The sequence below is a fragment of the Trachinotus anak genome, unplaced genomic scaffold, assembly GCF_046630095.1.
Source record: "Trachinotus anak isolate AG129_WGS33_773 ecotype Australia unplaced genomic scaffold, CSIRO_AGI_Tana_v1 ptg000034l, whole genome shotgun sequence".
Taxonomy (NCBI): domain Eukaryota; kingdom Metazoa; phylum Chordata; class Actinopteri; order Carangiformes; family Carangidae; genus Trachinotus; species Trachinotus anak.
In genome coordinates, this window is record NW_027273885.1 from 3,250,436 (window position 1) to 3,273,530 (window position 23,095).

General features: G+C 39.7%; 1 protein-coding gene across 1 annotated transcript; it reads left to right on the forward strand.

The window, feature by feature from the left end:
- The first annotated feature begins 1,480 nt into the window (after nucleotides 1-1,480).
- LOC139614443 (alpha-2-macroglobulin-like) lies at nucleotides 1,481-21,595 on the forward strand. The gene is made up of 36 exons (XM_071471712.1): nucleotides 1,481-1,634; nucleotides 1,758-1,938; nucleotides 2,068-2,224; nucleotides 2,342-2,394; nucleotides 3,008-3,028; nucleotides 3,244-3,409; nucleotides 3,485-3,569; nucleotides 3,686-3,818; nucleotides 5,427-5,544; nucleotides 5,632-5,741; nucleotides 5,843-6,007; nucleotides 7,692-7,919; nucleotides 8,085-8,148; nucleotides 8,226-8,371; nucleotides 9,659-9,808; nucleotides 10,851-10,985; nucleotides 11,093-11,186; nucleotides 11,279-11,444; nucleotides 11,987-12,212; nucleotides 12,396-12,522; nucleotides 13,722-13,843; nucleotides 13,911-13,962; nucleotides 14,107-14,190; nucleotides 14,471-14,647; nucleotides 15,313-15,388; nucleotides 16,097-16,253; nucleotides 16,377-16,451; nucleotides 17,165-17,327; nucleotides 17,423-17,610; nucleotides 18,748-18,960; nucleotides 19,787-19,911; nucleotides 20,112-20,202; nucleotides 20,290-20,358; nucleotides 20,443-20,548; nucleotides 21,241-21,282; nucleotides 21,531-21,595. The coding sequence occupies exons 1-36, from the start codon at nucleotides 1,549-1,551 to the stop codon at nucleotides 21,533-21,535; spliced, it is 4,356 nt and encodes a 1,451-aa protein (XP_071327813.1). The 5' UTR covers nucleotides 1,481-1,548; the 3' UTR covers nucleotides 21,536-21,595.
- Nucleotides 21,596-23,095: the final 1,500 nt, after the last annotated feature.

Here is a 23,095-nt window from a genome sequence, read left to right on the forward strand (position 1 = left end):
ACACGTGCAAAATATGGGACATATGGACATTGCTGCCCTTTAAGGTGTGTCTGTCACTGTCCTTGAGAGCAGCAATGCACAAATATTTAACAGATGTGGGTGTTGTACTTTAGTGTGTGTCCTTGTTTGAGGATGACCAAATAGGTTTGTTTACTAGATCATAATCTACTTTTAGCTTGACAGTCAGGGTAACCACTTTATTTGGTGAAACCAAACATCCCACACAGTTTAAAGGGCACTTTTCCATAGCTGGAGTTACTGTTGCATTAATACATCAACTGCATGGAAGAAATCTTATTCATTGTCTTTCTGGTATCAGTCCTAATAATGAAGAGTTTGTGTGGTTAGAGCAGGAGATGAATTTGTGTAAAGTTGCAGTCGCTGTAACTTTTGGTTGGACTGCAACCAGAGAGCAGAGCCAGTCCTCCAAAAGTGAATGTCTGGGTGACAGATGGACCAAATCCACCAGTATCCACCGAATACTGCATGAGTTGGACTTTCCCCATTGGCCGTTGCTTTATCAAAATTGATTGACACAAATAGTTTCCACCAGTTGCCAACTTAGCTCATTTGTTGGTAGATTTAGAGCCTTTTTGGTTGGACCTTTATATACCTCGACATCTGAAGGTAACAGGTCTTTTCTTCTAACTCCCTCTGTTTGATATGTATTGTAATTTGTCATTGTGCTATTTTGGTAAAAAGCCTTGATTTGATCTGCTCCTGTTAAAGTTGCTATGTTAGGCATTAATAAAAACCTAAAACTTCCTTTAAACATTTCAGATTAAAAGCCCTCTGGTGTTTCAGTGGACACAAACCCTTAATTTCTTAAGAGTGCTTTTATTGGTGTGCTGACCTGTTGCGTCAAGCACATTGTCTCATGATTGTTGGTGTTTCCATTGATTCATGCTATTCAGATCCGCTAGTTTATTTAGCTTTAGCATCAGCAGTTACCAATGACCTCTCTCTCCTTCCTACTCTCCTGCTCCCTCTTGCCCGGTGTGTCATAAATAATATGTTTGGTTATTAACCTGCCTTCTTTAGGGATGAGGATACATGTAATAAATACACTTTATTTGCCAAGATGAAGGTAACAGTTAATTGGAAGCACAACCCAGTCACAAGTATCCGGAAACCCACAGGTCACACCCATTACACGTTTCAGTTGTAAACAATAAAGATTCAAGATTTAACAAGGCTTTGCTTTAAAACACCACCTGTATGCAGTTAAAAAGTGCCATACCAATATAATTTCTATACATTTTACCCAACAGGAAGGCCAGACTGATCTCAGTCAGACCAAATCCACAAATCCTTTCAACAACCACGGTATAAAATAAATGAGACTGTTGATTATCCTCTAAATTAACAGCTTAGATGCATCCATCAGGATGTGTGAGATCATGTCAGGATTTTGGTTTGGTCTATAAATGATTGATTTCAGGGATATTTAAAAACAAGTGTGTTTGTGTGATAACGGTGGGTGATAAAGGAGGGTGGATTTGTGGCAGAGTTAACAGAGGCTGGCTCTGAGAGTCATCTCAGTCAGTCATGGGTCTTTCTGGGGGACAGATAAGAACATGGAAACTGTTTTTCTGCCTGAGTTGGATGTGTGTGGGTGGGACGGTGGCAAAGCCGTAAGTTTACCTGGACTGTCTCAAAAACTTGCAATAGCATGTAGTCGAGAACACGTTTCAGTAAATGTGAGATCATGCTGTTTTGCTGAATTCTTTGTTTGCTGAATGTTTCTGTGTCTACAGACAGTACATGGTAGCTGTTCCTGCAGTTCTTGAAGCTGGAGCTGAAACCAAATTCTGTGTGAGTCTCCTGCAGCCCAACGAGACTCTGGTCATGACCGTCACTCTGATCTCACAAGGGAGGAACACAACCCTTCTTGAACGAACGTCCAGTGAAGTGTTTCATGCCTGCACTCACTTTAAGGTCAGCTCCTGAGATTCATTTTCTCATTTCCACTTTTCCTTTTTTTTTTTTTTTACCTGTTTGGTTTTGCCTTCTTCAGTAAGAGTTCGTGCTTTTTCCTGGTTTCTATACAATATCTTTATCTTACAGGCTCCTTTAGTGCAGAATCAAGAGGTGCAGCAGTTTGAGGTGGAGGTCCGAGGAGACACATTTTACTCTAAAGAACTCAGGAAAGTCATGATCAAAGTCTATAAACCAATGACATTCGTCCAGACAGATAAACCAATCTACCTCCCTGGACAAACAGGTAACTTTGATCTTATCTACAATGTTGTACACTACTGCTGGGCCACGTTGTTTTTGATTAACTGAGTATTTTAAAGGGTATTTTATTTATTTTTTTTAATCTCTGGATTTCTCTCAGTGCATTTCAGAGTCATTACACTGGACACCAGGTTGAGACCTGCCAGTCAGCTGGTGAGTGTTTGAACAGTCTCTCCTTTCTTTTAGATTTGAAGTATTAGTGATACTGAGTGATAACGGTGCAGGTTTTAATTTGAGCCCCAGTGAACCAGAGTATCACCTCCTGATGGATCCCTGGGTTAAATGACCAACCAGGACTCCTTCAGGTCAACCCGTCCGTGCTGACTTTGTGATAAATATATCGACCACGATCCACACTAGTTTGGTGTCATTTTGTAGCACAGAATCAAATGTAAAGAAACTAGAAACTATCATTTTAAAAACTAAAGGGAACCTTGCCACTGGCACTAAGTGCTTGTTCATGGGGGGATGTTGGTCCTGAGACAACTTCTGTTATGATTGGTGCTGTGTATAAAATTGACTTGACATTGTATGTTTTTACAAAAACCCAGTCCTTAGCAAGACATAGTGAGGAGAAAGGTTTTATGTTAATGCTTGTTAAACATATTTAAATAACGAATATATATAAATATAAGAAGGATTGGGAGCCTTGGTCTCCATGGACAGTCTTGGACTTGTCTAAATAGCTGTTTGCTGAGGGGAAAACATCAGAGCATAGCCAGTTCATCACGAATGCATCAGTGATTTCTCTCTCCTTCTCTTGCAGTACAATGTCATCGAAATTCAGGTGAGTCTAAAACGCCACACTTTAACAAACTGTGTAGACTGAAAGTTACATTTTAAGGTTCATATATAAACAATATAATACATTTGCCACAAGTGGACTCCAAACAAGTTCTATATACATCTCAAGGATACAACAAAGGGTCAAAATACATTAGTAAATGAGACATTTAGGTTTTTGATCTTTAAAAATTATGATGCATTTCTTTTATCTAACAGGATTCTAACAACAACAGGATTGGACAGTGGCTAAATGAAAACTCAAATGGAAAAATATTGCAGCTTTCTTACTCCTTGAACTCTGAGGCCCGTGAAGGAACTTACCACATTTTTGTGTCAGTTGACGGAAAGAGAAACTCTCACAACTTCAAGGTGGAGAAATATGGTAAGTCATTGTTCCATTTTAACCTCTCGTGATTTGGATTTAAGCGACGATGCTGACAATGACACCTTTTCCCAGTTTTGCCTAAATTTGACATGAAAATAAATACGCCCGATGAAGTAAGCTTTGGACAGGAGGAACTCAAAGCTGAAGTGTGTCCGAAGTAAGAACCTTTCTCGACAAATGACAAATAACGCTCAGTTTGGTGAGTGAACAAATCATTTTCAATTTATTATGTTTTTGTTTTGTTTTGTTTTGTCTTGTTTTGCGTCTAATCAGATATACATATGGACAACCTGTGCCAAGCAGTGTTGAAGTGAAAGTTTGCCATGTTTCCAAGCGCCTTATCAGTAGTTGGAGGGGCCAGATGCTCCGTGCTCCAGATGCTCTATGCTACAAGGAGACAAAGCAGGTAGAGTAACTATAGCAACAGTCACATGTGTCTGCTGAAACATATACACACACAGGCCTTACATAGACCACTACAGTGTGTGTGTGTGTGTGTGTGTGTGTGTGTGTGTGTGTGTGTGTGTGTGTGTAACATGCTGTACACATTTAATACTAAGTTAGATTTGACATATTTGTGAAAATTACACCTAAGTCTCAAACGCCTGCATCATTCTCTGATACCTTTTAGTATAAGTTCATACTATAGCTGACCTGATAACATACACTGTTGTTGTTGTGTGATGTTCACTAATGTAAAAATCATACGTTCACTCTAAAGATGTTACAGGCGTGTACCTGCAAAGACTGTGGAGCAGCTCAGTGAAGCAGCTCAGTGAATTAAAGATATAAAAACAGGATTGTTAATCGGTGCCATGCTGCTCTTGTATTACATCCTTGGTTTTAACCAAGGGCCTTAAACCTTGTTGTCAACGTTGCTAGGCGACAGGAGCCGCATTTTGCGTCGCGAACGTAAAGGGCGGGCACAGTGACGCAAAGCGTAGACGAGACTGTGTCATTTCCATGGATGTATTATAAGACCTTACAATAATATATATAATATAATATAATCATTATATAAGGTCTTATAATACATCCATGGTCATTTCAGTTCGGCCTTCGCGGTCTACGGCAGCCACGAAGGACCAAACCTTCGTAGACCGCGTTCTCTGAAGGAGGGAAACAGCTGAGTTAGCTAAAAATATTCGACAAACAATTAGCGTAGCTAACTAAATGTAATGGTTACAGACTGACCGACAGAAGATCATTATGTTAATGGTAATGTGTCATATTATTATGTTTTTGTTTATATTTTTTAAGTAATGTATAAATACTTGAAAACATTATCTAAAAGTAAACAGTCATAATAGTGAGCTAAACGCTAAGTAAATAGCTGTAATAGTTGGCTAAAAGTCATGACAGTTAGCTAAAAGTATAAATAGCTATGATAAATACTTAAAGGTACTGGGTTATAATAGTTAACTAAAAGTACTGGATAAACAGTTAAAATCATTAGTTAAAAGTACTGGAAATATCTGGCGAAAAGTGTTTAAAACGTTGAAATCATTAGCTAATGATAATGGATAAATAGTTGAAATAGGTAAAAAAATAAATGGTTAGAATTGTTCATGGTAATTCACAAAAAGTTGAAATGAAAAGTGCTGGAAAGACAATTTGATAGTTAACTAAAAGTAATGAATAAACACAGAAAATATCTAGCTAAACCTGTAAATGGTAGAGGTGCCAGTGTAAACCTGACTAAACTGAACTCCTCTTGTATGGAAAAAACTAACGATATCAACTGTTCTGCAAACAATAGTGTTAAATTCTAAATAAATTGAAATGAACATTTGTGGAACATGATAAGTGGTACAGCGTCGTACAGTGTAAAGCCCATGTTCACTGAGCTACACAGATATTTTATTGAAAACTAAAGCACATATAAATAAATAAATTAGTCTATACATTTGTACACACACACACACTTTATATATATATATATATATATATATATATAATTTCCAGTGTACACCTGTATACTTTAATTGGTAATCACAGTCTTATTATCTTATAGACAGACAAGACAGGCTGTGCTACTTTCAACATTGAGATGTCCACTTTCACAAAGTTTAAACAACATGCGCTGCAAAAGAAACTGGATTTCTTTGCCAAAGTGGAAGAGGAGGGGACTGGTAAGTCTTTGGATATTGTCTTTTCAAAAAGATTATTTTATGTATTTAAACAAATGGTTGTACAGTAACAATGAGGCTTTCTTACAGGTATTTCATTTTCACAAGAAAAGCGTATTGGCCTTTCTTATCGACTCGGGACACTGTCCTTTACTGACACACCTAAGATTTATCACAAAGGATCGAATGTGGAGGGAAAAGTAAGTCCAAAATATTGTCTTTGCTTCTTAAGTGTCAGTCTGTACACACTGGAACTCAAACCATGTGCAACTGCCTAACAGCGACTTTGGGTTTCCAACAGGTTAAAGCAGTTCACTTCAATAATACACCCATTCCTGACATGTTGGTCTACCTATCTGAGGGTAGATATTCAGGACGTCTGCTACAGAGCCTCAGAACTGACAGTGATGGTATCGCTGCTTTTTCATTAAACACATCCAGCCTCGAAGGGGACATCAACCTGTATGTGAGTAAGAGTTCGCACTGAAACTACAGGCTGTAATCCACGAAGATGATAATGCAAACCAAAAGCCATCCAACCAGGTGTTTGTTCAAGTTTCTCCTCCATAAATCTTGGAAGTGGACCAGAAAATTGATAATTGTATAGTTTGCAAACTTTACCTAGATAACTGTGCTAAATTTGGTCCTTACACCACAACAACAATTAACTACTAATAACAACAGGGTGAGCTCACACAGTGAATATCAAGTCCTTAAATCTAAATTACTAGAGGGCTGAGCAACAAGCTGTAAACACAACACAGACATATAATCATCTTGTAAGGTTGATATGCTGAACATGTTTCTGGCCACTTGATGGGTGTAGGTCCAGTGTTCCCTTTCCTTTTATCATCATTCTCCTTCTCTACCAACTCTTCTTCATAAGTCCTCCAATATGTTTACAAGCTTGTTTCCAACTGCTGTCTTACAGTTGGTGCTGGGCAGGTAGCATATGATCAGTTTCTCGACCTGTGTTACGTCCCCAAGTGGTCCAGGGGAGTGGGGAGTAACAATGTTAAATAAAACCGGGGAGAAGGAATAACTGGGAAACAATAATCAGGTCAAATAAGCCAATTTATTATAAATTAAATACGTTAACCAAAAGAACCTTTACGGCCACACAAAGCGAGCTCCGGAAAACGGGCGAAGCCGGTAAAACCTGGAAAAGGAAACAGGAAGAAGCGACAAACAGGAAATAGTAAGTAGAAACCGAGAACACCCTCCCAGCCACAGGGAGTAACACGTAGTATCTGGTGCACACACAAACTGGCCCACTGGCCAATGATGAACGATGATCGCAGAGCCGTTACCACTCGCTAGCTCTCACACACAGCCTCACACTGCCATCTGGCCCACTGGCCCCTGACTAGGCCTCCTCCATGCTCCTTATACTCCAGGCTCTGATTGCCAAATCAGGTACAGCTGTGCTGGTTCACCTGCTGGAGAAAAGGGGAGGGGCCAAAGACACACACACACTACTCTGGCACGTAACAACCTGCTAGCAAGAAAAATGCTGGTGAGAGCAATGAGAGGGCAAAACTGTATGGTTGTAGCTGAAAAACACAACAAATGTGTTTTTTTTTCCTCCTGTAGAGCTGAGGAGAACTGATTTGATCCATTGGTAGGCTATCAAAAAAACACTAATTTTGTACCAGACTGAAAACCACTGCCCTCTCAGATTTCAAAAATATAACAAACCAAAAACATTTTCCTGTGGCAACAACTTAATTAAAAGTAACTTTTAAAAACAAAAACTATGACTTAATTATTCCACCTAGTAAAAGAGTATCTTCAGTAGTTATTGACCAAGTTCATGTACAATACAACATAAAATATGACAGAAACTTAGATGGATGCCAAAACTACTGAAACAGCAAGTTTAGAAGTTAAACTATTCAAGGCCAGAAAAAACTAAATTTGATCAACTTTAAAGGCACTCTGCAATTTCTGATGTGTGTCTATATTAAAAACACAATAAAACATAATTCAATTCATCTAGATTACTGAGTGTAATGTAAAGGATGGAAAACAAGGATCTTGTGTAACTTACTGTAATAAAACACTGGAACATGAACTAATATGAAAAGATGTTCTCTTTTTTCCAAAGCTTGCTTCTATCTCATTTACAATGTTTCTTTTCTAAAATCTAGGTAAGCAGCACACTGGAGCCAAGCTTCCAGAGGCATCAGACTCTATTCTATGAGATTGGACATCATAAAGTGTCTCTGGCCCAGATTCCTACTCCTGATACTAAAACACTCAGCTCCCTGGAGGTGAAGAACAAGGATAAACCACTTCCCTGCGACAGAGAAGAGAAGATCTCCATCCGATACACTGTAGTGGGAGAGAAACAGGGCTCTGTGGATGTGATGTATCTGGTGAGTGATGGGTGAATCATTTCTCAGTAATATTTTAACAAACATGACAAAGAAAAACCACACACACACACACACACACACACACACACACAAAAGCAAAGAATATTTGCAACTTCTTGTTAAAGTGAAGGAACAATAACAATTATTTTCTCTCAAATCCTCCAGGTCTTGTCAAGAGGAGCCATCGTCATGCAAGGATTTAAAAAGGCTGAAGTGCAGGATCAGTTAGGTGAGCAAACACCAGCTGATATATGGAGGTGTGTGGTTGATGATTGTTGTTCATAACATCTGCTTTGTTATTTCCAGTGAGTCAGGGTGAGGTGTCCTTTCAGTTGGAAGTGTCTCCAGAGGTGGCGCCAAACATCCAGGTCGTGGCTTACGCCGTCCTCCCCAGTGAAAAAGTGATCGCCAGCAGTGCTGACTTCGACATTGAGAAATGCTTCAGTCACAAGGTCAGTATTGGAAGAAGACAAGTCACATGTAGTATAGAGGAGTTGGTGATGTAGAGGGTCAATATGCAGCCTGATGTAAGCCAGGACATGTTTTATCAAAACCAGGCTGGTTGTCTGTCAAATTACATAAAGTACAAAAGTACATTTGGTTGGAATACCAGTTTACAAGCATCCTTTTAAGCATCCTACACATCACAGTCATGTTGGCCTTTTTTTTCATGTCATCATCTCAGTATGCAATCCTTATCTTCTGTTTATTTTTTTCTGTGGTCATGTTCATTGTAGTTTCCTTATTATTCCATTTTGATGTTTCAAGTCATTTCTGATTGAAATAATTGCATATGTTTTGTTTATCTTGAAAAGAATAAAGTATTAATCACAAAAAAGATATAATTCTATGTAATTAATCATTTTATGTCTCAGGTATAAGTGATGCTGCCACTTAACAGCAGCTGAAGGTTTTATTTGTCACAAGCCAAAGTACAATGTTCAGTAAGCAAAGCAGTGAAATGAGGGACAGGCTCAGCAGCAGTTTGTATTTTTTTTTGTTTTGATACATTATGAAAAATATTGCACATGGCAGGAAATATCACGATATTTGATTTAATCAAATATCAGGCCTCAGCCAAACTTGATGAGAAAAAAAAAAAATCTGACACGAGTCTTTTTGTCAGGGTGTCTTTAGGCATCCCAGACGCTGCATCAGTTGTCCTTGACTATAGCACGGTGCATGGGATAAAACAAGCCTTTGTCATGATCTGTGCTCATTTTTGTTTCCAATGCCTCATTATTATTTATTCAGGTCCTGGCTTAAGAAGATATTCATGCATTCTTCTTTACTAAATCTACATGGCAAAACATTCCTTTGCTCTCATTTATAAGTGTATTTATAACTCTAATCATGTAAATCCAGCGTACAGGCACGGCTGAGTTAATGTGAAAACAACGCTAAAACTGTTTCGAACTGGGATTATGTTCTCACTCCGCAGGAAGCAAGGGGATAAATAACATGTTCCATATGTAATGACATCAGTTCAATGAAAAGGTCATTGACTGAATTAAAAATCAATCTTGAGATGTTTCAGTGTAAAAGATGTTAAAGCACAGGTTGCACCTGCACCCATGGCTTAGTTGAGATGCAGTTCTGGCTGCAGACCTTTGTTGCATCGCCCTCTTTTCCTGTCATCTCTCTACTGGTGCTATCTCATGAAGGCATAAAAGACAAAGAAGCTGAAGCACGTTACACATTTCTGTCAGACTGATGAGATAAATTTGTCTGTGTGTCAGGTGTCGCTGGAGTTTTCTCCGTCCTCAGCCGTCCCAGGAGAGGAGACCACCATGCAAGTGACGGCCCAGCCCGACTCTCTTTGTGGAGTGAGCGCCGTCGACCAGAGCGTCCTCATCAAGGAGCCGGGGAAGACTCTGAATGCAGACAAGGTAACTGCTGCAATCAACCAGCTGCCTACTAATTCAACAACATACAACAACAAGCAACTCTGAGCTCTTCACCTCATCTCTCAGGCTGAGCTCAGGTGGGTGAAATTGGATGAAATTCATCTTGTCTCAGTCTGAGTCTTCCAGTCATTCCTCAGCTCTCATGAACATGGTTGATGGTTGGATTATACATTGACAGAAACAAACAAATAAATCTGTTTATTTTTGATATTTTTTTTTTTTTCCATGTTTGTTTCAAGTTTAAACCAGATAATGAGCATACACATGACCTATTACAACTACTGCTGGCTCCGGTAACTGTCGAGAACAGCAGATGCTGTTAAAAACATCTTTGGACAACCCACACAAAGTTAAATGTTAAGTTTTTATATGAGAAGAAGCTTAAAGGTTCTGTAAACGATCGTCACTGCCACTAGATGTCGCACTAGACCACCAACATCTCAGACCAAAGCAAACGCTGCGTCAGCTACACCTCTAGCCTCCGTTCAACAGCAACTCCCCCCGACCTCCTTCACATTCTCAGTCAACAAGGGGTTACGGAGCCAAGCGGAAGCAACCGCTAAACACACAACAAGAGGGACAACTGAATGAAGGCGGGAAACGGTTTAACAGGAGAGGCTCAAATCCACGAACATCCCACATTTCCAGCCCAGTTATGAAAACAGAGAACAGAGAAACTCACTCACAGTGACTGTATTCTACACTCAGGACACCATTACTCCAGAAAAACAACGATGACTGAATGAAGAATCTCTCTCACTGTTATTGCCGATGATTTCAGCAGTTGTATCTTGTCTCTGTGTTTTATTCTGTCTCCATTTTCTCCCTCTGCCAGTTGTACAAACTGTGTTCACTGCTTTTTTCACCCAATTGTGAAGCACTGTGTTATTCTGTTCATACGCAGTACATGTGGGTCTCCTTTAGCAAGTACACTAGGCTGAGCCAAAGGTACCTCAACTGTAAGCACTTCATAAAACAACAAACCTTTGTCAGCTTATATCCTAAACTTCAGCTTTCTTTTCAGATATTTGACCTGTTGCCTGCCAGAAAAGCATCTCCTGTTCCATCAGAGGTCCTAGATCATAAAGAATGCTTCGATAGGGGAATGCACTTTTTTCTACGTCCTGTCAAGAGAGATGATGCTTCTAGTGTTTTCCAGGTCATTCTTATGCAACATTTTCAATATTAAAGAATACTAAGACACTGTTTGTTGTTGACCATGTGATTAACTTTCTTGTGATGTGTGTATGTTGTTGGATTTTCTAGAGTGTAGGACTGAAGATGGCAACTAATTTGTTGATTCCAGCGGCTCCATGCCTCATACCTGAACGAAGAACCATGCGTAAACATAGCAGCAGAGGTTGTTTGTTTGTTTGTTTCATGTTTTCATTCATTTCACTTTGTGATTTTTGACTTTTGCCTTTAGTAGAATATTGTGTGGTGTCTTTTCAGTTATGTTTAAACTGCACAGCCCCATCTTTTTGTCCAGAGAGGGAGAAGTTAAACCAAAAACGCAGTTTTTTGGAGGCGTGGAGATGGAGGATTCTTCTAGTCCGCCAATACAAACAGTCCGCACTTTTTTCCCTGAGACCTGGATATGGGACCTGGTAAACATTGGGTGAGCTCTGTCACAAGACTTCTCACATGATATCGTTTGTAGATTTACACGCATAAACAAGGTTTTACCTTTTGTACTAGAGTGTGGTTCTTTTTTTGTAATGTAATTTTTAACAAGCATTTTGCTTTCATCTGATAGCTCACTGTAGAAAAAACAAGTGGGAATTGACAAAAAAAATCAAGTGGCAACCTTGTGGCCGAAAATTGAAGCCAACACAAGTTCTAAAAATGCAACTCTTATAATGACCACTAGAGTCTAGCTCCAACAGTGAGTCGGTCCCCATAGACTCCCATGTTAAAATGTCCAACTTTACAGCAGAAATAATGTTTACAGCGTGGTACAAAAACAGTTTTGGTCTCTAGAGCTAATTTCCTCCTTCAAGACGGCTGTATGGGGGTCCATTTTGATTATTGTAAACAGATTTTCTCAGCTGTATAAATCATTAATGTTGTTTATTCAGCATAACAAATAATGCCTGATTTCCTTTAAAAAGAATGAATTACTTCCTGACATTATGTGTCTGTGTGTATCTGTTGATCCAGAGACTCTGGCACAAAGGATGTGTCCTTCACCGTCCCAGACACCATCACCACCTGGGAGACGGAGGCTTTCTGTTTGTCCCCTCAGGGTTTTGGTTTGGCTCCTCGTAAAGAAATCACTGTCTTCCAGCCCTTCTTCCTGGAGCTCACCCTGCCCTACTCCATCATCCGGGGGGAGCACTTTGAACTGAAGGCAACCACCTTCAACTACCTGTCCAGCTGCATCATGGTAATGTTTTTGTACACATACAATACTGTGACAAACATTTCTGTTTTTCAAATTAATTGGCTTCATTCTTCTCAGGCTTTGGCCAAAAACACATAAAATGTATGAAATTTGTTCTTAAATAACCTTTTGGTTACATGGGGTGAATCTTCAGTTATGAAGTATATTGATGTCTTGGTTGAACAGGTCACTGTGACTCCAACACCCTCCTTAGATTACACCCTCACCCCCCTCTCAGGTGACCAGTACACATCCTGTTTGTGTGGCAATGAGCGCAAGACCCTCAGCTGGACCATGGCCCCTTCATCCTTAGGTGAGGATCAGATTTTATCCACACTGGTGTTGTCAGATAAAATGTTTACACACTGCCAGGACAGACAACCCCAGCAAAATTAAAATCAGTTATCCTTCATCCTCCATCAAACCCAACCTGTTCTGTTGATCCTGTATCTGTGTTTTCATATTGACTCCCAGCTCCTGACATTCTTATTATTGATGAGTCACTCACTGGCAATTTTAATTTAGACTCCACGCTCACTGCAGTAAAACTGCCCTGGACAGGGTGACAAATAATCTTTTTGTTGCTATTGACCCTAATGGCGCCTCTGTACTCCTACAACTTGACATCATTGCAGCATTTAATATACTAATGTAACATCTGGGGTACCTCAAGGCACCATCCTAGGTCCTCTTCTCTTTACTATAGTCAATTGTCAGTTTATTAGGTACACCTGGCTAAAACTACGGCTCTACAATAAATCCTATATTCAGATGGTTATAATTAGAGATGTCCCAATACCATTTTTTCCTTCCTGACTACTAATCCGATACCAAAGCATAAAAAAAATGACAGGGCTCCCTGGTGGCTCAGCTGGTAGCGCACGTACCATTAAGGCTTTGTCCTAACCACAGTGGCTTGGGTTCGAGTCCGAGCTGTGGCCCTTTACTGCATATCATCCCCTCTCCCTCTGAATTTCCTGTATCTCTCTCACTGTGGCTATCAAAATAAAATCAAAATAAAAGCAAAAAATACCCAAACAATTACCAGCTGTGTAATACTTATGTGATTGTTGTCATTGTTGTAAAGCTCAGGTTAACTTTGTGAAACATGAAGAGATACATGAATGTCATAGAATCTCTCTTTTATTATCTAATCTGACTGTCAGTCATTAAAAAAATGAATCTGCATTAGTTGTCTAACACTTGTGCCACCCCTCTAAATTAAAGCCTGACAAACCAGACATGTTGTCTTTTTACTGGTGAGAATTTCCAGTGTAACATGTTGACGAATTGTTGACGTTTTGCTAATAGCTAATGTTGCGCTGTCGACCAGAATCAGTTCTTCTCCACTGCTCTGAAACAGTGGCTGCACATTGCAACTTCCTGTTGAATTCACTGTTTTAGAGCAGCAAAGAAGAATTAAGGAAAACTGTTGTTTTGTCCCAGAATCTCCAGGATTTGAAAAAAAAAATTAAAATCAGTTTTCACGCACTATTTACTGATCTTTTTTAGGGGTTGTTAATGTGACTGTGGCTGCTGAGGCTGTGGCGTCCCAAGCTTCATGTGACAATGAGATCGTGAGCGTGCCAGACAGAGGTCGTATCGATGTGGTCACACGATCTCTCATAGTAAAGGTTGGTGCATAAACATTATTTATTTTCCTTTAATACAAGAAAACTCACATTATTCCTTCTCTCCCAGGCTGAAGGAACGGAGATGACAAAGACCTACAACTGGCTGCTCTGTCCAAAAGGTACATATGGTTGATTCCATTGTATTTCAGTTTTCTGACGAGTTGCCATCGACCATCCATTAAATCTAAATGACGTGTTTGTTTCAGTCCTGACAGCTTCTTGAGTCTCTCTCTGTATGATGACTGTTCTCTGTCTGTGCACAGGAGAGGCTTTGACAGAGGAAATAGACTTACAGCTCCCTGAGAATGTGATTGATGGATCAGCCCGTGCTTCAGTATCAGTCCTGGGTAAACGTGAAGTCCTTGAAGTCTAACAAGTCCTTCAAACTAAACAAAAAAGGGTCATTTTCTGTAAATAAATGTATCTGTTATGTGTCTGACGCTCTATTGTTGCTCATTAGCATGCTAGCTTTAAACAATCACATTATATTCTTAAAATGTTGCTTTTGTGCAAAACATATGACTGCTCTGACTTTTCTTTGTGCACATGTGTCTTTCTAAATCCATTTGAAATCTAAAGTCAGGTCAATCACATGTTCAGTCTTAGTGAGTGTGTGTTTCTGTGCAGGTGACATTCTGGGCCGAGCCATGAAAAACCTGGATGGGCTGCTGAAGATGCCGTATGGATGTGGGGAGCAGAACATGGCGCTCCTGGCTCCCAACATCTACATCCTCGAGTACCTGCAAAACACACAGCAGCTGACCCCAGCCATCAAGGAAAAGGCCACCAACTTCCTGACCAGTGGTGAGTCTCTGTTAGCTTTATATTGCAGAAAGAAACTCAGACACTCAAACCTGCCATGATCTTTATTCTACCTCTTGCATCACCATCAAGCTGTGACGAAGTTCAGTTTGGTAACAATATTTCTGATTTTGACTTTTTCCCCGATTTTACTTTAATTGAATGAAGTACATTTTGAAAACATATTACAACATTTGCAGTAAGGACATTTGTATGTTTGCACCACAAGGATAAAAAAGAGATTATCAAGTGACAATAGTTTGTTCTTGACTGGTCTGGAGGCTTAGTGAGGATGGGTTCTAATGATGAGCTTTACTTTTCCAAAACTTGTCATGACCAGTAATCAATAAAAAAAACTATTTAAAAAATCCAACACAATTTGGAAAGCAGGCCATCTCTCATAAAAACTGTCTGATGTATGCATAAGTGTGTGGTTATTCTGCAGCAGTCTAGTTTTGTATGTGATTTAATGAATCCCCAACCATTTTCAGTAGTAGAGCACAAGAGGTTTGAAGAGTTTTGCCCAAACAAGCTACAGAATGAGATTGTAAACAGAGCTCAGTTCATGTTAAAGTTCAATCAAGTTATTACCTTAATATGAAAAACTTTCAAATCTGAAAATGTGTGAACATCACAGCTCTAAAAAACATGTTTTTGTTCTTGCACAGGCTACCAGAGACAGCTGAACTACAAACACAGTGATGGTGCTTACAGCACATTTGGGACAGGAGAAGGAAACACTTGGTGAGAACAGTCCTCTTCATTAAGATGAAGATTTAATTAAATTCAATCCCCTGAATCTGCACTCAATAATCCATGATGACAAATAAAAAAAGTTTTTAGGAAATTGAAAAACTGATATCTCACATTTTCAAAAGACTTTTTGTTTTGACAGTCTTTTTGATATAGTCAGGTACTTCCCTTTTGCTTTAATTATCCTTGAGGCTACATCTTGGATGGAGTCCACCTGTGGCAAACTGAACTGATTAGACATAGTTTAGATGACAGCTGTGTCACAATTCACACTGCATGTCTAATAATTACCCAACACTCAAAGCGGTATTTGCTGCCAAAGGGCTTTGAATACTTTTGGGTGACTGAGTGTATACTGATGAATAAAAATGGCAATTTTATCCATTTAAAATAAATCTACAACACAAGGTCTGAATTCTTTATGAAGCCACTGTAAATACATTTACTTTGTGGAGGACTGTATTATTTAAGGACAATATGACCTGATATAATATCCATCTAGTATTGCAGAATCTCCACTAGGCAAATATTCAACTTAAAGCCAAGTTCCTACAACGAAGGCTCATATAGTGATGGCAGTAATACCACTAATGTAAAGACAAGTCTGGTGACATTGAAGTATCACTGAGGCATAACAGAAAGAGCTTCTGCTCGTGTCACCGTGTCAGTTATTGTCTAACTTTGCTGTGGTATTTTCAGGCTGACTGCTTTTGTGATGAGATGTTTTGCCAAAGCTCAGTCTTTCATCTACATCGACCCGGAAAAGATCCAACAGTCAAAGATGTGGCTGGAAAGTAAACAACAAAGCAATGGCTGTTTCCGAAAGTCAGGAAAACTCTTCAACAACAGAATGAAGGTGAGCTGACAGCACCTGCACAGTTAGTATGAAAATGACTGATGATTATTGAAAGTGAAGAAGTGACCATGCAGATCAGTGATAACTAACGGCAGAGGTGCGGTGATGGTGGTGTCTCTGCAGGGTGGTGTGTCAGATGAAGTGACGCTCAGTGCTTACATCACTGCTGCCTTCCTGGAGATGAATATGTCTGTTACTGTGAGTAGTTACTCTGACTCTCTGTAAATATCTCATGCTGATTGATTTCATTTCAGTGCACCTGTAACTCTCTGATCTAGATCATTGCGCCTAATTAATCTCACCTGTTTGTGATGTCACCATCTGCTCATTGTGTGTTTACTGTACACACACACACACACACACACACACACACACACACACACTCACTTAGCCTCTCTGTATCCTCCTGATTAGTAAAAGCTTGTGTTGTGGTGGACTGCCCTCTGCCTGGTGAGAGAGTGTGTGTTGGATAACTACAGTGTGCAGAGTGTGGTGATTAATGTGGGATAATGACCAGAGGTTGTCAAAACATTTTACTTAAGTTAAAGTAAATATGCATTAACAGCAAAATACAAAGTATTAAAAGTATTGGAAGCACTTTACATTACAGCTCGGTTATAGTGAGGTAATAATTAATTAATACCATGTAATTACCAAAATAATAACCAGGACAAGTTTGGTGTAAACAATGGGTATATCTGGGTAATATTAGCATATTAACTAGTGGGATGCAGTAGACTCCATATTCATAGTGTTGAAAATTGTTGAGTTTATATTTCATGTGTTTGTGTTTTGTCTCTGAAAAAAGAATGATATGATAAAATAGAATTTTCTGTCAGTAGAATCCTGAGATTATAATGATCATTTTAAAGGTTATTTCCTGATCAAATCATGTTTTAATCATGTTACAGGAACCTGTGATGAGACGGAGCCTGTCTTGCCTCAGGGAGTCCATCAATGACCTCAGCAACACCTACACTACAGCTCTGATGGCGTACGCCTTCACCCTGGCAGGAGACATGGAGGCCCGTGCTTACCTTCTGCAGCACCTGGACACAGTTGCAGTAAAACAAGGTGAGCCGTCCTCCTGCAGGAAATCATCTGGCTTCAGTTACTGCGACTGCAGCTTCTTACCTGGTGCCTGTTTGTTTGTTGGTGGCTGTTTTTAGGGGGTCTCCTCCACTGGGCTCAGACAGCCACAGATACTTCAGCCTCTCTGTCTGTGGAGATCAGCTCCTATGTGCTGCTGGCTAAACTCAGTGCCTCCCCCACTGCTGAAGACCTGGGCTACGCCTCTGGCATCGTCAGGTGGTTGACGGGCCAGCAGAACCATTATGGAGGCTTCTCCTCCACACAGGTACTGGACTTGGACATAAACAGTCTTCTCCTCTGGGACAAATACGATCCTAAATGTCTGTGGCTTCACTTTATATGACTGTGTGAACTAATAACTTAACATTTAATTTCAGTGATGACCGACACATTCAGAACCACAGCAGTGTTATTCCCCATATATGACAAATCATGTATTTAATGTAGCTTTCTACTGTTTTTTAAGTGTTTGCCACACTCCGTTAATGTGTCAGCTATGAACTGTAACGCCCCTGGTTGACATCTGTATCGGAAATAGGTATAAATATATATTCTAAAAACAACACAGTGGATTCAACCTGCTGTGTATCAATACATTTTTTTTCAGTTTTAATTTTTATTTTAGTACTTAAAACTTAAAACAACATTTTACAGAAAGAAGTCAACCAGATTACCCAGTGATTTTTTAAAGTATAAAGAATCCCAATTATTGGTTTCACAATTAAATTATACATCAGGAAAAAGAAAGATTAAAAAAACAAAACAAAAACAAACAATGAACAGAGCCTGTGAGGAGAAACATAGCTATATTCTATTTACATTGAGTGATTGTCAAATTAGGCCCGTTCTTGATTTATATATTAACCACTTTCTCCAGCCTTTAGTAAAACTTTCTTCCTTCATTTTTAGTCTAAATGTGAGATTCTCCATCACTTGGATATCATCTATGATGGCCAGCCGTTGCATTTCTGTCTGGCTGCAAGGAGAATCCTGACCAGATAATGGTCTTCTCTATGCACACTTTCTTCCAAATGTCCCAGGTATAAAACTACACAAGATCGAGGGATTACATAATTCAAAACCTCACATATAACAGAGTGAAAACAATCCCAGAAAGGCTGTATGTTTGTGCAGCTAAGTTTAGTCCCTTCTGTGGTGGCCCACATTCAAATCCGGCCTGTGGCCCTTTGCTGTGGCTCATCCTCTCTGGCTCTCTCCCCAATTTTCCCATCTCTCTAAAAGCCTGAAAAAAATAAGTGAAAAAAAACAGAAAGATACTCTGTCTGGTGCAGCCATAAACTAGATTTTGACCTTGTCTTGTTTTACTTATCTTGTGTCATTGTGTGTGTGTGTGTGTGTGTGTGTGTGTGTGTGTGTGTGTGTGTGTGTGTGTGTGTGTTAGGACACAGTGGTGGCTCTTCAGGCTCTGGCTCTTTACTCCACTCTGGTGTTCAGTCCAGAGGGTTCAAGCACAGTGACGGTCCAGTCCCCCAGTGGCCAGCTGACATTTGATGTGAACCAAAACAACAAGCTACTCTACCAGGAGCGGACGCTGCCCAACGTGACAGGAAAGTACAGCCTGGAGGTGAAGGGAAGTGCATGTACTTCAGTGCAGGTCAGTGGACATATGATCAGGTTCAGGACTATTTCTGGTCCCATTGATGCCCGAGCCCAGACATCCACTGTCACTCTCAAGGGGACTGAGCCCTTCATTCCCCCTAAATTTAATGATATTTGAGTTTATTCCAACTTATTCAGCTTCAGTTAACTTCTGTTCTGTGCCATGTCAACACAAAGCCAAATATAATAATAATATTATATATACAATAATATATGTATCTAAAATGGACAACACGTCTCCACTTTCTCCCACTGTACAAAAATGAAGCCAAAATATCCAGAATATGAGAACTGCATTATCAGAATCCCACCCATACACCCACCCAACTCAACTGCAAATCAATCACAGCTGTCAATCATGACATCACACCCCCTTTTTAAACCATTAAGTAATTATTTAAAACCTAAATTACCACTTGAACAAATATCAGTGTAATAGAGCAAATTAAAATTTCAGAAACCATCTTATGGAGACATTTGTTTGACATGAACATGGCCCATGTCCCATCTGCTGACATGGTGGGGGCGGGGTTTATGTCAACATCTACATCAGCAGGGGGCGATGAAGATGATTTGGCATCATCTATATTTTTGTGTTGTCACTAAATTATATGCAATAACTCATGGTAGAACATGGAAGATGGTGTGTCTAAAATTAATTTAAAAATATTTCATCCTCCTCTTCGTCGCCCCTCCAGCTGGTGGAAACCTCGTTTTGTAATTTTGTCACTTTCAAACGGCAACGCACAACTACAGTCACCAACACGTGAAAACAAATTCCTCAGATTGTTGTTCTTTTTATATTAAAACCTGTTTCCCAGGTTTCTCTTCACTTCAACATCCCAACTCCTTCTGATGTCACCACTCTCAGTGTCAAAGTAAAGCCTGAGGCCAACTGCACCAGCAAATCTCTCAGACCCAGACTCACTCTGAACTTCATCTCCTTGTAAGTCACCAACCAGCAGCTCCACCCTCAGTCAGAGAGGAACACTGCAGTTGATCCTCTGCAGATACCAGAACTAAATACTCATGAGCTGTGAGATGAAACCCTGGAAAAACCTCAGATTAAAACAAGAGTCTCTAGTGATACAACTACTACAACTGTGCAAGGTGTGAAGGACTCAGATTGTTATGGTTCTGTTACAGATATAGTGGAAAGGAGACCACGACAAACATGGTGATCCTGGATATCAAAGTACTTTCTGGCTTTGTCCCAGAACCAGAGTCTCTGAAACGGGTGAGTGAGTTGTCAGAAAAACTTTGAGCTCAGTAGAAAAAGATTTGTTTCCATCCGTCGATGAAGCTGAGTGTCGTCTCCTCGCAGCTCGGCCGTGCAATGCTGGTGGACCGCGTTGAACAAAAGCAAGACCACGTCATGGTGTACATTCGGGAGGTGAGAGGAATTCACAGTGGGGATCAATAGATGGTGTCTTCAGATTTGTTACTGATGGTTTTTGTCTGTTTCTTCTTCCAACAGTTACCAAAGGACACAGCCATCAACCACAGCTTAGAGCTCATACAGGAGCTCCCAGTGCAGAACCTGAAGCCAGCCGTGGTCAAGATCTATGACTACTACCAGCCAAGTAAAACTGATACTCAGAACTCCTGCACATCGTAAAACTAGACAATCAAATCCTACAAATTAAACTCATACGTTTGATAAATGTGATCAAATTAAATGAACACAGACTGCAGTTTGCAGAAAGAAATACAGTATTTTATCATCCTGGTTCCAATCAAATCAAATCAAAGTTTAGCAAATATAGTATTTTTATGTTCATTTTAATTATTCAATTTGTGTCATTACCGTGTCAGTTTTCACAACAACCTAATGTGATCTGATTTCTTCAATGAAAATCAGGAATATTTCCAGTTCAGTGGTCAATGCATCATTAAAATATCTAATGTATTTATCTATGAAATGAAAAATTGGGTTTGGGTTCCAGTTTCATGTATTTTGACCACGGTAACGGTCCTACTGTAATAACCTGTGGTGAAAGATTGACTTAAATCAGCAGGTTAAGCAGAAGCCTAAAACATAGTGCACAGGTAATTAGTAGTAGGAGAAGAGTGATGAGCAGCCAGCCACAGTGTCAGACCTCTGCTGCCCTCCAGCCTGTTTTTTATTCATCATTAAAAAAGGGGATGTTTCTGGGGAAATCTCCAGCAGAGGACAGGCCACAAGAAACAGGAACATGTTGACCAAAGGAAGTTTTCACTGTTTTGTTTGTTCAGTCTCTCTTGGTTTCTCTAATTCTCCTTCTTTTCCTCTCAGGTGACCAGGCTGAGACAGACTACATCTACCCTTGTGCAGCAGGTAACAGTCTGGAATAACATGGTGTCCCTGTTTAATGCAGGAGCATTACTTTACAAAATTCATTTCATAACAAAAAAGATTTTAAATATTTCCTCTAACCTACAGAGGTCGCTGACACCTCAAACTCCTTTCTGAGATTAACTTTAAAATGTTAATTTTTATTATGAAAAGTCTCTAAACTATATTTAATACATTACTGGATGTAAAATAAAGCTTAATCTCTTGATGTTGTTTCTTTTCATTTGCAGCTTGAAGACTGATGTGTTCTCTGTGATTCCAGTACAATTAGTAATAAACAATAATCATAATATAATTAAATGTCTGCTTTGTCTGCTAAATGTCTAAAGTATCAGTGGGAATTGGTATCAAAGTGATATTTTAAGGATACTGAGTCCTACCTACAGCTGCTGGAAAGGAAGTTGATCAGAGACTGAAACATTAAAGCTGCGGCTATAAAACTAAAACAGTGATAATTGTGTCAGGTTTACACATTAAACATCTTCATTTGATCCGTTGTTAATAAATAATAATAATAAAATATTTATAAGTCCATCTTTAATCAAGTGTTTATCAAATGAAGCCTCTTTTAGTTTTCCTTCCTTAGCTTTCCTTAGCTTCTCTGGGTGCTGTGTTAATCTGTCAGCAGAGAGCAGAAGTAAACGACTAGCTAACAAAGAAAGTTGAGCAGCCAGCAGCTAAATCTACATATTAAGGCCGGTGGAAAATAAACCAGAGTTGAAGTCAGAGGAAACTGGGCTCGTCATCAGAGAGGCAGGAACACAACTCTAATATGATGTTATTGTTGTGGCGTTTACTCAGAGAGTATAATCAGGGCTTGCTCCAAGAAGCAGGTTGATGAAGTTATGTGGATGACTTTGCTGCGTGAACTGGGACATGGACTGATGTATTAATCACCAACGTAATCCAGGTAAACCTGCCTCTCGGAGGAGGCCACGGTTTCACAAATCCTCCCAACACAAACTCTGCTTTGAACACTTGAGTTGATAGTTGCCTTGTTGAAGCAAATTTAAAAGTTGCAGCTGACAAAAGGAGGAAATATAAATGCCAGCTAGAACACAAGAAACAATTGATAAATTTAAACTAATCCCAAATTAATCTTAGTCCCGCTCTTCCTTATTGTCACGTTACCTTGTCTTCAGACTGTGCACTGGTGCTGCCCCCACCTGGACACAGATCTACACCACAGCTGTTACATTTACAGAAGAAATTTTAACTTGTGGTGGAGCTGGAGATTCGCAGCATGAATGTGCAGTTGACAGATCTGCAGAAATGATGTGATACAATCATGTCAACATGCCACGAAGCGCTGAGGCTGGCTACTCTGTGTTAGTATGGTGTGGGTAATAAAATCCAAATTACAAGCTCATCGCTGACTCTTCTGACACTGTGAAGATCAATCATTCACTGCTCCCTGTGTCCACATCTGCCTTCAAGTCATAACCTGCACAACAGGATAAAAACTGGATACTAAGGGTAGATAGAACTGTCTCAAAGCAGCAGCCAAAAACTGAATCTTAATGAGTGAAATATCTATCAAAAGTTCTTGTGCACTTTGTAGACACTGGTAGTTTATATTTCTAAGAGTAAAATATCTGTTAACTCCTCACAGGACGACACACAACCAGTAGAGGGCTCTAGTGCACAGAGTGATGGAGAGAAAGTCCGAGCTGAGAGGGAGAGAGCAGCTGAGGAGCCACGATAGTAAGAGCAGGTTAAGTGTGTCCACTGCCACAGCCCCTTAAAATTAACTGTGCATGTTTAGTGGTGATGTGTGCAAGTGTTTGTGGCACCA